This window comes from Anolis sagrei, chromosome 4, assembly GCF_037176765.1.
Source record: "Anolis sagrei isolate rAnoSag1 chromosome 4, rAnoSag1.mat, whole genome shotgun sequence".
NCBI lineage: Eukaryota > Metazoa > Chordata > Lepidosauria > Squamata > Dactyloidae > Anolis > Anolis sagrei.
In genome coordinates this window covers 40,012,407-40,027,653 of record NC_090024.1, presented here as the reverse complement: position 1 = coordinate 40,027,653, position 15,247 = coordinate 40,012,407, and the positions used below count along the sequence as shown (strand labels likewise).

The 15,247-nt window shown below is 37.5% G+C and overlaps 2 protein-coding genes across 6 annotated transcripts in view; one reads left to right on the top strand and one right to left on the bottom strand.

Annotated features, from left to right (window-relative positions):
- The window catches only part of ZC2HC1A (zinc finger C2HC-type containing 1A), a 38,919-nt gene extending 27,990 nt beyond the window's left edge, over positions 1-10,929 (top strand). The window contains exons 6-9 of the mRNA XM_060775520.2: positions 399-471; positions 1,577-1,682; positions 5,398-5,508; positions 7,468-10,929. Of these exons, the coding sequence (XP_060631503.2) occupies positions 399-471; positions 1,577-1,682; positions 5,398-5,508; positions 7,468-7,627 (450 nt within the window). The 3' untranslated portion in view covers positions 7,628-10,929. The remainder of the gene's footprint in view (positions 1-398; positions 472-1,576; positions 1,683-5,397; positions 5,509-7,467) is intronic.
- IL7 (interleukin 7) overlaps positions 1-15,247 on the bottom strand; it is a 48,223-nt gene that overhangs the window by 17,657 nt on the left and 15,319 nt on the right. For 2 of the 5 annotated variants that reach the window (XM_067467386.1, XM_067467385.1), the window contains one exon: positions 11,278-14,959. The exons of 1 other annotated variant lie outside the window; for it this stretch is intronic. In XM_067467386.1, the coding sequence (XP_067323487.1) occupies positions 14,816-14,959 (144 nt within the window). In that variant the 3' untranslated portion in view covers positions 11,278-14,815. Of the gene's footprint in view, positions 1-11,277; positions 14,960-15,247 lie in introns of those variants that run through there. 2 more of the 5 variants (XM_067467389.1, XM_067467388.1) reach the window with 2 other exon arrangements.

Genomic DNA, 15,247 nt, shown 5'->3' with positions numbered 1-15,247 from the left:
CAGTGGAATATTTCAAGAAAAGCAGTTGAAAGTACAGAACACTGTAATATCATTGCCTAAGCTATTAAGTAGGAGCCCCCGATGGCACAGCGGGTTAAATGAGTGAGCTGCTGAACTTGCTGACCAAAAGGTTGGCGGTTTGAATCCAGCAAACAGGGTGAGCTCCCACTGTTAGCCCCAGCTTGCGCCAATTTCGCAGTTCGAAAAACATGCAGATGTGAGTAGATCAGTAGGTACCACTTCTGCGGGAAGGTAAAAGCACTCCATGTCGTCCTGCCAGCCACATGACCTTGGAGGCGTCTATGGACAACACCGGCTATTTAGCTTAGAAATGGAGATGAGCACCCCAGAGTCAGACACAACTAGACTTAATGTCAGTTATTTCATTTCTGTTTCAGATCAAGCCACCTGTAAAGAAAATGCCTTCGACAGGATCAATACCACCAGCTTCTTCGCGTTTACCACAACCAAGTAATAGTTTTTAAAATGTTACAGATTTGGGGAATGGGGATGCCTGAATTAATATTACATTTGGTAATAGGACATTCTACTCAAAATGCACATTGACTTCTTTGTCAGGCTTTGGGGACATTTCTGTATCTAAGGGTAGAATTAATACAGTTTGACACTACTTTAGTTGCTATGGCTCAGTGCTGTAAAATCGTGGAAGTTGTAGTTTGGTGAAGCACCAGCACTATTTGGCAGAGAGAACTAAAGACCTTATGGGAGTATATCCTCCATGATTCCATAGCATTGAGTCATGGCAGTTGAAGTAGTGTCAAACTGCATTAATTCTAGTGTAGTGTCACTTTTGAAATCTTGCAGGGTAGAACAATAGCAAATAAATGTTTTTAACTTGCAGATCTTCCATAAAGCATGTTTTACACCCAGGCACTCCTAAATTCCAATTGAAGTTGAAGAGCTTTATATCTAAAATTCAAAAGAGCTGTTTGATTGTAAACATTGACACCACTGAGCTAAGTGGACCAGTGGCTCAGGTTTCAATGCATAGAAAGTGAATGGGTCCTTGGCTCTGAATTTCTTCAGGTTGTAAACTACAATAAATCTCCTGGTTCCTTCTCCATCATTGATCTTATCAAGAGCTGCACATTTGCATGGACCTGTTTTCTAAGACAAGTATCCGTTGCCCCTGGATCAGGAACGGAATTTGGGAGTATTACTATAAAAACAAAAATAGTGTTATTTTTTTCTAAACAATGAGTTTCTTGTACTATGTCCCTCAGAATGACTTTGCTCAGTGTTTTGAAGTAACAAGTAAATTATGCTTCCAAGGACCCTCTCTCTAAGCAGTCATTCTATTGTTTGCTAAAGTGGGGCAAAGTGCCTACTTTGTGTTATTTCCAACAGACCTCATAGCAACTTTGTGCATTGCAAATTTAATCTGGAAAATATAAGGAGGGGGTGGACTGTTAAAGCCCCCTCCCCTTGCACTCCTACTTCACCCTATGTGTTCTCTGTATTTACATGTGTTTATTCATAGAAGAATGGATTTTTTCCCTAAAAAGACAAAGCTACTAAATTTAGAAATTAAGTTCTGTTATGTTTATTTTGACAGGTTCACCTGCAAATAAAATTATGCCACAAAGTGGACCTATGGGAACCAAAATCCAGACTTCCTCTCCAGCTCATAAAAGTTTGGCAAGGACAAGCCCACAAGCAGGGTGAGTATGCTAAGTCAAGATTTCTCAGGATGACTTCAGTGTCATGTTGCTAAAACTCTTTCTTGGCTTCTTTCCCCAAGAATGCCTATATCTCCTAAAACATTGCATACAATAGAGTTTCCAAACTGTGTGCCACGCACTGCGTAGGTGTGTTGTATGAATGCAATGAGAAATGACAAAGATAATTTTCTTATAAATTATATCTTTAAAATATGAATGAGAGGTTTTCATGAGGTAAGTTGTGTCCCCGTATACTCAGTTATTAGAATTTATGTATAGTATATGTCTGCATCTCATAAGGAGTTGGCTTAAGCCCCAATTTGCTAGTAGAAATGCATCGTGAAATGATGCATTTCTAAAAAGCGTGTCACCAACATGAAATATTTTAAAAGCTCCGACATAGAGGTTGGATCACCCTCCTGAAAGAGGTTGACTTCATTGTGGGACAGTGATGGATAAGAAGACATTCCAGGGCTCAATGAAAGCAGCTTCTATGAATGGAAGCTCAACCTCCAGAAGATACCATAGCTAGTTTTGCATCAAGTTTTGCAAGCCACAACACATCCCCGTCATCTATATAACATGAGATGGGGGTGGAAGAGGAAAGAATTTGCTTCAAGAGGTTCCTTTTCCATCAGTGTAGTTTTGCTGAGGGTTGTGAAATTGTCACATCAGAGTGGATGAAAAGCTGAGGGAATAATAAGGATGGAGTTTTTAAGATTGTAAGTAGGGCTTCCAAGTTAATCAACCAAAATACACAATAAATGAGTGAATAAATCTGCTTATTGGTTGAGTTATAGGCATGGTGTTGCTTTTTTTATTACCTTACACGTTTGCTGCTGTTTGCTTTAGCTCATTCCGGTGTTAGAAGTTGCTTTCATTCAGTTGGTGGCATCCATTCCATTGGGACAGTGAAACTACTCCAAGATTTAATCTGAAGTGGAAAGGATAGCCAGATTTCTGAACCTGTTTTGGAGATAGGGTTCAGTGCCTTGGATAACTCCTTGAAATTTAGGGCTAAAAGCTGGAGCACCTTATTGATATGGAAGCTGCCATGTAAACACTGATAATCATAGTGTTATCCCCTTGGTCTTAATGGTACATTTCCTGGTCTCTAGCATTAGCTTCTCTTCTTGTAGCTCCCAGTCTTCTAAAGAATGTTCAGCCTTTTATCTTTTCTCTCAAACTCCTTTTACAAATGCCCTCACATCTCAGGATTCCTCTTTTGAAGTCGGATTAACTGTTCTGAACCACTACATGTCATGAAATATACTGCAAAATTCATAATCTACAAAACAGTGATACTGCTATTGGGCCAACTGAAATGCACAAAATATAAAATATTTGGCCCAATTAGTTATCTCTATTTTATGGATTTTGAATTTTCTTTTACTTTGTTGCATGGTCTATATGGCTACTCTTGGAATCTACAAATGTACTAAAATTTCATATTTTGTTCTCGTCCTCTAGATGGCAGTATGTATCCATAGCATAGGTAGTTTAGTCTATTCAGGAATACATAGCTAAAGCATTTATATGAGATGGCCATCCAACCTCCATTTAAGATTTCTGAAAAAGACAAATCTAACAGCTACATAAACATACACACACCAGACCCTTTATATGCAAGAACAATACTGTCTCCAGGGCCAGATGAACTACATCCAAAAGTTCTGAAGGAACTAGCAGAAGTAATTTCAAAACAACTGGCAATAATCTTGAGAATTCTTGAGAACAGGAGAAGTCCCGGCAGACCAAAGGAGGACAAACGTCCCTATCTTCAAGAAGGGAAAAAAGAGGACCCAGGCAATTACTGTCCAGTCAGCCTGACATCAATACCATAAAAGATTCTGGAGCGGATCATTAAGGAGACAGTCTGCCATCACTTAGAAAGGAATGCTGTCTGTTAGGTGGATCTGTAATTGGTGAAGCGACTGAACTCAAAGAGTGCTCACCAATGGTTCCTCTTCATCCTGGGAACAAAAGTGGCTAGTAGAGTGCTGCAGGGTTCGGTCCTGGGCCCAGTACTGTTCAGTATTGTCATTAATGACTTAGATGAAGGTTTAAAGGGTATGCTTATCAAGTTTGCAAATGACACCAAATTAGGAGGGTTAGCTAATACTCCAGAGCACAGGATCAGAATAACAGAACAATAATAATTAGAGAGCTGGGCAAGAACTAACAAAATGAATGTCAACAAGCACAAATGTAAGATACTACACTTAGGCAGAAAAAAACAAAATGCAAAGATGCAGAATGGGTGACACTTGGCTTGGCAACTGTACATGTGAAAAAGATCTTGGAGTCTTCATGGACAACAAGTTGAACATGAGCCAACAGTGTAATACAGCAGCTTAAAAAGCCAATGGGATTTTGGGCTGCATCAAAAGAGTATAGTATCTACAACGAGGGAAGTCATGGTGTCTCTCTATTCGGCTTTGGTTAGATCTCACCAGGAATACTGTGTTCAGTTCTGGGCACCACAGTTCAAAAGAGATATTGACAAGCTGGAAGGTGTCCAGAAGAGGGCAACTAAAATGATCAAAGGGCTGGAGACCATGCCTTATGAGGAGCCTCTTAAAGAGCTGGGCATGTTTAACCTGCAGAAGAGAAGATTGAGAGTAGACATGATAGCCATGTATAAATATGTGAAAGGATGTCATAAGAAACAGGCTAGTTTTCTGCTGCACTGGAGACCCAGACTTGAAGCAATGGGTCCAAATTATAGGAAAAGAAATTCCACTTGAACATTTGGAACAACTTCCTGATGGTAAGAGCAGTGGAACTCTCTGCTTCGAAGTGAAGTGAAGGCTCCTTCTTTGGAGGCTTTTAAACAGAGGTTAGATGGCTATCTGTCAGTGGTACTTTGACTGTGCTTTTTCTGCATGACAGGAGGATTGGACTAGATAGCCCATGTTTTCTGTTCCAACTCTATGATTCTATGACAGGGCCCTATAATTTTATAGGCAAGGACAGAAAGCTATCTCAATGGAGCATTGCCTATGTAGATCAGGATTAATATGTTCTATATTTTAGTAGTCTCTGAGGCAGTTCATTCACTTTTTCTCCATTCAAAGGAGTCTGCTTATTACCCATATTATCACTAGATATGTTACAGGGAAGAAAAGGTAACTCCTTAGTAATTCTAATCCAAAAATAATACAATTCTGGGATTCAGAGTAATGCCATCCTCCTAAGTGACACCCGCATGTCATAGTTCTTTGCCCCCACAGTTTGTTAAGGAACTGAAGTGAAGAAGGAGAGAGCCAACCTCTTTTTTTTTTTTTTTGGCTTGCCCTGAATAGTTTTCTGTTTGATATGCTCAGATCATGTCTTAAAGGACAATAGTAGCAGATAAGCAACATGATGAATCATGTTCTAGAAAGGATGTCTATTCAGCACTTTGCCTTAAGAAACCATTATGCTGTCAACAACTGCTTCTTTGCCCATTTGACTAGATGCTATCAGATTCTCTACTGCTGATGACTAGTGTAACATGTAGACATGATTTGCTGTCTTTAAAAAAGCTGAGACCAATTTATTAGAGAGCAACATAAAATGACGACCCAGTCTAATCCCCTATGTAATCCTATTCTCTGCTAGATCCTAGTTCTCTACACTGTTGGAAACCCTCCTCACTATAGAGAGAGTTGTGATGAAATGGCATGTTATTTAAGATTTTTGTCTAATTCCTTGAATTCATATTACCTTTCAGGGGGTCCTTGAAATCAAAGACCGTAGCACCTAGTAATATAGCTAGAAATGCTGGCATGAGCATGATGGCAAACAAAAGGAAAGCATACAGCTCTGAAAGCTACTTAAACAGGTAATTTCCATAGTGTTGTAAAGGTAAATAGCTGTTTTAGGAGGCAGTAATAAGATGGCTCATAAATTCGGAATTCTAAAATGTTGGAGGGATTGCCTGGAAATATTGCAGAAAAAAATGTATCGTTTAGCATTGTGGCTTTGTGTTGGAGGACGAACCAGTAGAAAACAAGTCATGGATGTGGAAAGCTCATCTTACTGTGGGAATCTAAAAGGAGTGAATAATATATTGTTGAAGGCTTTCACAGCTGGAATCACTGGGTTGTTGTAGGATTTTTTGGGCTGTACGGCCATGTTCTAGAGGCATTCTCTCATGACGTTTCGCCTGCATCTATGGCAAGCATCCACAGAGGATGCTTGAAATCGAAAAAAATGAACAATATTGAAAATTGAAAAAAAATGAACAATAATAAATACTATAAAAGTGCCTTCATTTTAGTGATGATTGTGTTTGTTTTGCATAGGAAAAGGCTTTTAAACTTTTCTTTTTCTGCTGTCTTCTGCCGTTTTAGCTCTGGGAAAAAGCAGAAAATAGAATCCACTCTTTTCTCTCTCTGTCACCATCAAAAAATTAATACCAGTTTTAGATCAAAGGATGTATATCAAGGAAAAATGCACACAAAAAAGATTTTGAATATAGTCTTTTAATAATGCTTCATTAATCTTCAGAGCAACCTGCTGTGGCTGCAAATTAACAATTTTATGTCTCCTTTCATTTAATCTTATTTGGTGGTGGTGCCTACTAATTGGACTTCACCCTTGTTGGGAAAACAGATAAAAATTTGTTGTTGTCCCTTTTATTCCACCAGACTGAAGTTTTACAATATACTAATAGGTGTTGTCGAAGGCTTTCATGACCGGAATCACTGGGTTGTTGTAAGTTACTACACAATCCTAATGACAATTAATTGATTGATTAAAGAATTAGTGAATTGTGTTGTCAAAGACTTTCATGGCCACTATCACTTGGTTGCTGTGAATTTTCCGGGCTGTATGGCTATGTTCCAGAAGCATTCTCTCCTGATGTTTCACCCACATCTGTGGCAGGCATCCTCAGAGGTTGTGAGGTCTGAGGGAAACTAGGCAAGTGGAGTTTATATATCTGTAGACTGTCCAGGGTGGGAGAAAAAGCTCTTGTATGTTTGAGGCAAGTATGAATGTTGCAATTGGCCGCCTTGAATGGCCTTGCAGCTTCAAAACCTGTCTGCTTCTTGTCTGGGAGAATACTTTGTTGGGAGTTGTTAGTTGACCCTGATTGTTTCCTGTATGGAATTCCCCTGTTTTCTGAGTGTTGTTCTTTATTTACTGTCCTTATTTTAGAGGGTTTTTTTTATTACTGGTAGCCAGATTTAGTTCATTTTCATGTTTTTCTCCTTTCTGTTGAGATTGTCCACATGCTTATAGATTTCAATGGCTTCTCTGTTTAGTGTGACATGGTGGTTGTTAGAGTGGTCCAGCATTTCTGTGTTCTCAAATAATATGTTGTGTCCAGGTTGGGTCATCAGGTGCTCTGCCATGGCTGACTTCTCAGGTTGAAGTAGTCTGCAGTGCCTTTGATATTCCTTGATTCATGTTTAGGCAATGCTGTGTTTGGTGGTCCCTATGTAGACTCATCCACAGCTGCATGGTATACAGTAGACCTCTTAGGATGCCTGCCATAGATGTGGGTGAAATGTCAGAAGAGAATGCTTCTGGAACATGGCCATACAGCCCGGAAAATTCACAGCAATCAAGTGATTGTGGCAATGAAAGCCTTCGACAACACACCAATGCTTTAATCGATCAATTAATTGTCATTATGATTGTGTAGTAACTTGTCTGTAATCTTGTAAAAATGGTTCCGATTTTAAATTTGAAAAGGTATTATATTTCATGTATACACTATTATTTATTTATCTGACCTTTGTAATGTTTTTCATTTTGAATTTTTTAATGCTTGCTGAATGACTGGATGTGACAGCGGGGATGGCTCATCTGTCAATGGAGGAAGTTCCAAAAGCAGTGAGGGAAATTCACCTGCTACACAGCTACCAAAATTCTGCTATGAATGTGGCGCCAAATATCCAGTTGAAGCTGCAAAATTCTGCTGTGAATGTGGAGTTCGGAGAATGGTTTTGTGAATCCTTATATACAGCAGAGGAAAAGATAGTCGATCCTTCAGTTTGCTTTGACTGCATGGAAATCTCTGTGATACCTTAGCATCAGAACTCACACTGCAACACCTTAGTAATATTCTGGAAGCAATTATTTTGGTTGCAAAGTTATTTATATAGATATATATATAAATAGTCTGTATATAAAAACATAGGTACCTAAAACTGTGCCATTACAAAAGGTATTCTTGAGAAACTCTGGAAATCCCTTTAATAGATCAAAACGTAGGAGCAGTCTTGTAATCCTTCTTTGTATTATATCCATAAATTGTTCCTTTGTCATTCCTCTATAATATTTGCCCTGTAGCCTCTGGTTAAAGAAAATGTACTGGTTGAAATAAATGTTACACTATAGAATTCATTTTACATAGACTGTACTGGCTGATGCTCTTACAAGTAAATGGACAACTTGTTGACTCCTTACAATTTTAATAACTACAGAAATAGGCTCAATTTAGAGTCTGCTGTATTATTTGTTGAGTCTGCTGTATTATCCTAAGTGATCATTTACTCTTCTTGAGCCTGTTTCCAAATGAGTCTATCATGACATGTGTACAGATACATATATACGCACACATATATATACCTAACATATTGTATAAGATTTGTTGTTGCCATTGTCCACATTTGTTTTTTAAATAAAAATAATTTTTCCCTCAAAAATGAAAAGCATAAACATAATCTGGTCCCCCAATCTACCTATAGCAATCTCTGATTGCAAAATAATAATAGGAATATATTTTCATTTAAATAATAACAATAATGGAACATGTAGACCCCTGAAACAATTTTTTTGTCTTCACCTCATCTACTATTTAGGTTTTTGTAATTTCTGAGATCAGTGCAAAATGAACTAGCTGGGAAGGGGGAAGAACTGTCCACTGAAGCTCTTCACCAATATTAAGTGGATTCTGTTACCAATAATTTATATTTTGACATCAACTGTTTTATCACTTGGTGACGAATCCTGCCACCTTTAATGGTGCCTTCCTCCAAATTAGTTTGCTCATTTAGTTTCAAACTGTTCATTCTAGGTAATTAATATCAGTCTAAGTAGAGTAAAAATTTTAACTTTTCAGCCAAGCACTTAATAGTATTTGACCTGGCACTGCACAATTGTTAAATAAGCTTGAAGTTTGTTTTCATCATTATGAAACTGTTTTCAGTGGGTCTAATGCAGTGGTTCTCAACCTGTGGGTCCCCAGACCTTCAACTCCCACAAATCCTAGCAGCTGTAAACTGAATGAGATTTCTGGGAGTTGTAGGCCAAAACACCTGGGAACCCACAGGTTGAGGATCACTGGTCTAATGACAACTGAAAGTATATTTATCTGATCACCTCCCCATTTCCCACTTTTACTTTCTGTACACTTGATGACGTAAAATGGCAACTCTAGGTATTAGAACCAAGAAGATCATTGCTATGAAAGTTTATCGGTGGATCTTCAGTTTTACTCTGAAAGGCATTTTAAGTGCAATGCTCCCCAATTTTGTGCGATGACCCAATTTTAATTCTAGAGAAATAGTTGATACTGTACTGTTGTATAATGTTTAGTGAGTGTTTTTTATAGTAACTCTATGTAATGTAGCTGAACCAATACTGGAAGCAAGATGTATAGAATTGGGTGGGAGGGGGGCTTGTACACACATAAATATTTGCATCCTTTTCTCATGTATTCTGTCCAAATATATTTAAAATCTTCATTTTGAAGATTTTAACTTGCACCCAGATGACCAATTTTGTTTTCTATGATGTTACACTTATATTATTTGAATTTCAGTGGGAGAGTGGGCATTAAAAATATGGTACTTTAGCAGTTGCACTTTGAAAATATGGATTTGAGGGGTTAATAGGCCCAACTGTTTGTATTGATTTTTTAAATGAAGATTCTGCAATGGATATGATCAACCTGAACTACGAAGGTGATGATGTGACTTGATTTGAATCCATGGTTTTTAAGATCATATTTTGAGTGATTGCTTTATATGGGCTTGTCTGTGATAGAAATTCAAAGAATATGAATTAATGGATTCTAGCTAGTCGTTATGAAAATATAACTGATTTTAGCATCCCCTTGTAATAGTGTTCACTGTCTTTGTTTCAGTTGTTATTTTATGAAATAATCAGGATCAATTAGGAATACTACAAAAATGCTTCCGAATGGATCCCCACCCCATTTTCTGTATAAACTTCCTGCAAACCCCCTATCATTTTGTGGTGAAGTTTTCACTGCTGAGAGCCACTGAAGGTGTAACTGAAGACTGGGTTCTATGCAATGACTAAAGTCTCAGGGTCCCAAGTTTTGGCCACAGCTCTCCATACGTTTTGAAAGTATAACATTTTGGGAAAGGCTTTGATGTCAATAGTAGCCTGCAGCCAAAAGAGGTTCAAAAAGGCATCAAGACCTTCCTTGCATATGCAGAGCTCTTACAATCCTAGCCAAATACTAAACCTCAGAGAGATTCTATCCCTCCCCTGTCATCCTTATGAGAAAAAACGTTTCCCAAAACATTCCTTTTGGCTTTTCATTGCTGAAAAAAAAAATCAAATTTATTTATTTATTTACTTCAGTTTTACCCCACCTTTCTCACCCAAGGGGACTCAAGGCAGCTTACAGCTCCGGGAAGAAATCAATGCTAGTAAAAACCAACAATAAACAGGAAAAACATATCCCACAGTTAAAACTATTAACAGTTAATCAATAAAACACATAAAACAGTATACAAATGCGTCAACTCTATCGTTACCTGGTAACAAGGTAAAGCGTATCATCCAAATAATAGGTGGGAATTTTATCTTTAACATTTAGGAGAACTGAGTTGTATCTTTAAATGTGTTTACATAGTTTAAAATTTAATGAGGGAATGTTGCTATTCTTGTCATAACTAATTGGTTTTTCCGTTTATATAGACAGTGCATCAGACACGTTATGTATCATGTACATACTAACCCTCACAAAGAGACAAGCTCATTATATTTAAAAATTTGCTCAGGGTTGCTCCATAATATTTTTAATCACAGGGATTAATCTCCATGTTTGAACATATTGCTCTAATGGCAGAGTGGAGTAGTTGTTGTACCTGAAAAAAAAAAGCAAATGTGTATTCAAACTTTATGGTGGAAATCTAACGAGAAATGCTCTGTTTTGGCCATCAGCTATTTCGTGAGATTTCACAGGCATCTTCATTCACCAAAGATCCAGTATATTAGTATTGGTTTTTCCTACAGTTGTTTTATTAAACAATAAAGATTTCTTGTTGAACCTTCAGTATATTGTATTTTTGTTTTTGCTTTCTGGTAACAAGCAGGAGTAATTATTATTATTTTACTCTTTACTTAAATTGTCCCCCACTCCCAAATGTCTCATTTAATTACTGTCTGTAAATGCTTGATATATTATCTAGTCATTTGTTTAAAATAAAGTAACTTGTTGCATTCGTAAACTTTGTTTCTTCTTCATGTTCTATAGTGGTTAATTAGCTTAATGTCATATTACCAGTATGACATCGACTTTGAAGCCCTGCGATCTTATTTGCTCCATTTGGAAGTTAGATATGGGCAGCCTGAATGCCTCCACAATTACCGTAAGCCTATATAAGAAAAATGTCAACCAGCCTTCAAAATGTTGCATATATTTATTCAAAATATATATTTTATATTAAATAACCAAAATGGGCTAAGCACAAAGTCACCGACACAAAATAGCAGCACCGTTGAGAGAAGCAGTCTAAAGAAAGTTATAAGAATAATAAATGAAATTTTGCCTCTTCAAAATAATTAGAATTATTTTTTTCTATCACCTAACAATAAATGATAGTACAGTTTTCCTAAATCACATGCCATCCTTGTGCACTGGGCTTTAAAAGACACTGATAGTGATAGCTTAACATCTTTGGAGGTACTGGGGACAATGGCATTAATGTTTTCCAAATCTGCCAGAAATTAAAATAGTTTTCAGTAAGTGGACTGCCATCACTACACATTTTCTTTTCTTGGCCACTACTAGTGTAATTTGAAAGACTCTGGATCCAGATCTTACATTTTGGGTCAGGTCATACAGGAAAAGGAAATAATTTTAACTCTTCAGTTCTCAACCCAGGTCGAAATTAAAAGTACAACAAAAACCAACCAACCATTCCAATTGTGACAGGAGCCAGTGAAATGAGAGCAGATAAGCCTTATGTTCTCTAAATTTGTTAGGTCCACCCAAAAAGTACAAGATCCATTCTGGCCTTGGAAGCAAAGCCAGGCCAGCCTTGAAAAGTACTTGGATTGGAAATCACCAGTGAATACCAGGTGCTATATGTAGCCTAAATTTTGGAAAGAAGGAATTGACAAAGCCACCTCTGTGTATTATTTGACTTTTTAAAACCTTATGAAATTCATAGGTTCATCATAAGCGACTTGAAGGCACATATACACACAACAGGAAACTGTTGCTAACATTTCCCAATTGAGTGTATTTTTAAAACTTTCAAATGTATGTCACAATAAAAATCAGTATCTTGTTATTTTTTTCAAAATCTAAAGGACTATTTCTGTATTTCAATGTGCAAAACTGGGCCATTATCTTGAATTGAGGAGTAAACAAGAATAATTTGAAGTTTGAAATACAGTATTTTGGGGAACAAAAGGGGAAATCCACATGTTAATAGATACTGAATATATCAGAAATGGGTCCTGCTATCAAACAGCTATATATTCTTACAGTGATGTTTTGTTAGCATTGTATAATCCCTAAATTTATTTCGTTTGATTCTTGAGAATGAGACATTGGCTATATTTGCCACTATTTTTTTGATGACCAATTTGCAATCTTCTACCTTGACACAGACACTTCTGCTCAGTCACTGTTTTGGCACACAACTAAGAGTAGAACCCACCAAGAGGTGTGTGTGTGTGTGTGTGTGTGTGTATAAATCTGTAGAACACTTCATAATGCATGCTTAAGAATAATCGGAATTGTATATTATTGAAGAGTTATGGGAAACTATAAAAGCATTTCTTAAATAAACATTTTAGTTGTACAATGGCAAGTTGTACAATGGCAAACAATGCTTTGTTATATTAAGTTATATGGCTTTGTTGCATTAAATGACATTCACTAAAAAGACATCTCCACACACAAGAAATTCCTGAGTAGTCCAGCAAGAATGTTTCTGATATCCAGCATAAAAAAGGAATAGTACCATGTTTTCCCGAAAATAAGACATTGTCTTATAATTATTTTTCCTTAAGACACACTATAGCTTATTTTCAGGGGATGTCTTTATTTTTATTAAGTATGGTACAACAATCTGCATTTTTGGGATGATCTCTCTGAGCTCAATAGCAGACTGCTTGTGAAGCTTTTCCTCTATCCCCTGGTGTTTGTGTGGGGTGAGAGAGACCCACAGACTATTTTCTAGTTGGTGCTGGAGGAGAGAGACCCACAGTGCTGAGTAAAACAGCAGCCACAGCTTTATTTCTTTCCCCCGAGGACACACAATACCTAAAGCAAAGTGCCTGCTCCTCACTTCACCGAGGAGACGTTTCCTTTCACTTTCCATATCTCCCTCTATGCCTCACTTTCAGCATGCGCAGAACGACTGGGACCGGATGGGGAAGCCAACCTTGCACGCTGCATAGCCACACCTATCATCATGTCTTATTTTGGGGGTGTGGCTTATATTGCACAAATGCTTAGGAATCCTACTATGGCTTATGTTATGGGTATGCCTTATTTTAGGGGAAACAGGATACTTTCAGATTCATTGTCCTCATTCTAGAAACTATCTGTACTGCCTTTTCACTACTATGCCACAAATTGTCATTTTCCCCTTAAATCATTGTTTGCTTCCTAGCCTGCCTACTGTCCTAAATGAGTATTTAGGCAAGTGGCCATTGTCCTGTTCAGACATTAAAATGCGCTGACAAAACCTCTTCCCACTATTGCCATAATCACAAATGCCCCTCAAAATCTGTCCCAAAACCAGCAGCCATACAAAGGCCAGCAGCCATACAAAGCAATACTGATATGTTCTCTGGCAACAGGTGTGCTGAAGAATGACATTTCTAGCCCCCACCCACCAGTGATCTATGGTGTGGCAATCAGAGAAACTCTGTCACAACTCCTTATTCCACCATAGATTACAGATTGGCGGGGAATGGAAACATTGTGTTGTGTCCAAACAACCAAAAGAACTGGCCTGTACCACTGAGTATGGCTGCTGGCTATTAGCATACGGTTTGGGCAATTGGATCTGGTAACAATACACGTCCATAGCTTCATCAGCGATGTAGGTTCTTAGCCAATACAGGCAAATTAAATTTGAAGAAAGGGTTGCTTTTTAAGAAGAGCAATTAAATAAACATCCTAACTTTTTTTTTTAAGTAAGTCATTTTCTTTTGGGGTGCTGCTTCCCTCCCCCCCCCCTTATTAAAGCTACAATAACTAAATATATAGTCTCAGATCCAGCATCATTATGCAAAACTACAATGATAGACCTTTGTCTAATGCTGCCATCACTCTTTCTCCTTCCTCTCACCAATCCTCCTGCACCTTTTCAGTCTATGACACTCAGACCAAAGCATTTCAAATGTATCTGCAGTGCCCTTCTGACTTCAGGGCCCATTGAGTAGAGGCAGCTAGAGAGTTCTCTTGTAGTCCTGCTACTACTACTCTTAATGCGCCCCATGATCAGAAGAACACTGGGGTCATTCCCTACACCTTAATCCATACAGCTTCTGAAACACTTCGGTTGGAGCCATTACCTGCTGAAAAGGTAGACTGGGAAGGGTCATGTTCAGACATTAATGATCATAAATATGAACTAAAACTATTATGCAATCCTGAGTCCAGCTCATGATCTCATAGCTAAAGAACAAGTTCCCAGCCATATTTTGAAAGACAGGCTCACACAGATCCTAAGAATAATGAAATGCAGATTACAGTTCAGTGCTTCCATTTGTCCATCGGTGTTTCCATTCCTGTTGAGATATGGGGGATTCAACATACATTCTTCCAACATTTTCTTTCACTGCCTTCTCACAGACAGAAATGTACCAGAGCTTTTATGCCAAAATTTACATAAGCAATGCATACATTTTAGGTAGAAAAATGATCTGCTCTGAAAAATCGGAGCTTTGTAGTCCTTTTGTAGCAATCTTCAATTTTATCGAATAATCTGTATCCAACAAGTTTTAATGTCTGAAACAATTTTCTTTGTGTAGTTTATCATGTCAGATGTTTGGTAGCGGTCTCTGCAATGACAACACTTGCCTTTTGGTGTTTTTTTAACAATCGTGGTATTACATTCCTATATTTAAAAAAATTGGTTAAGATGTATAATAATTTATCATAATTGAGTAGACAGTTTCAGACTTGCAAATAAGCATTTTCTAATAAATCATGTTTTCTATCATATAAAAGAAAGCTTTTATAAGCACACCAAAGAAGAAAAATATACATTATACCTTGTACTGCTTTTACTAAAATAGTGCTTGCATTCATTTGATAAATGCAACACTGAGCATATGCTACAGTCAATGCTCACAATTTTAAAAATATTAGCAAACCCACATTTTCCACTTTTTGAAAATAAACA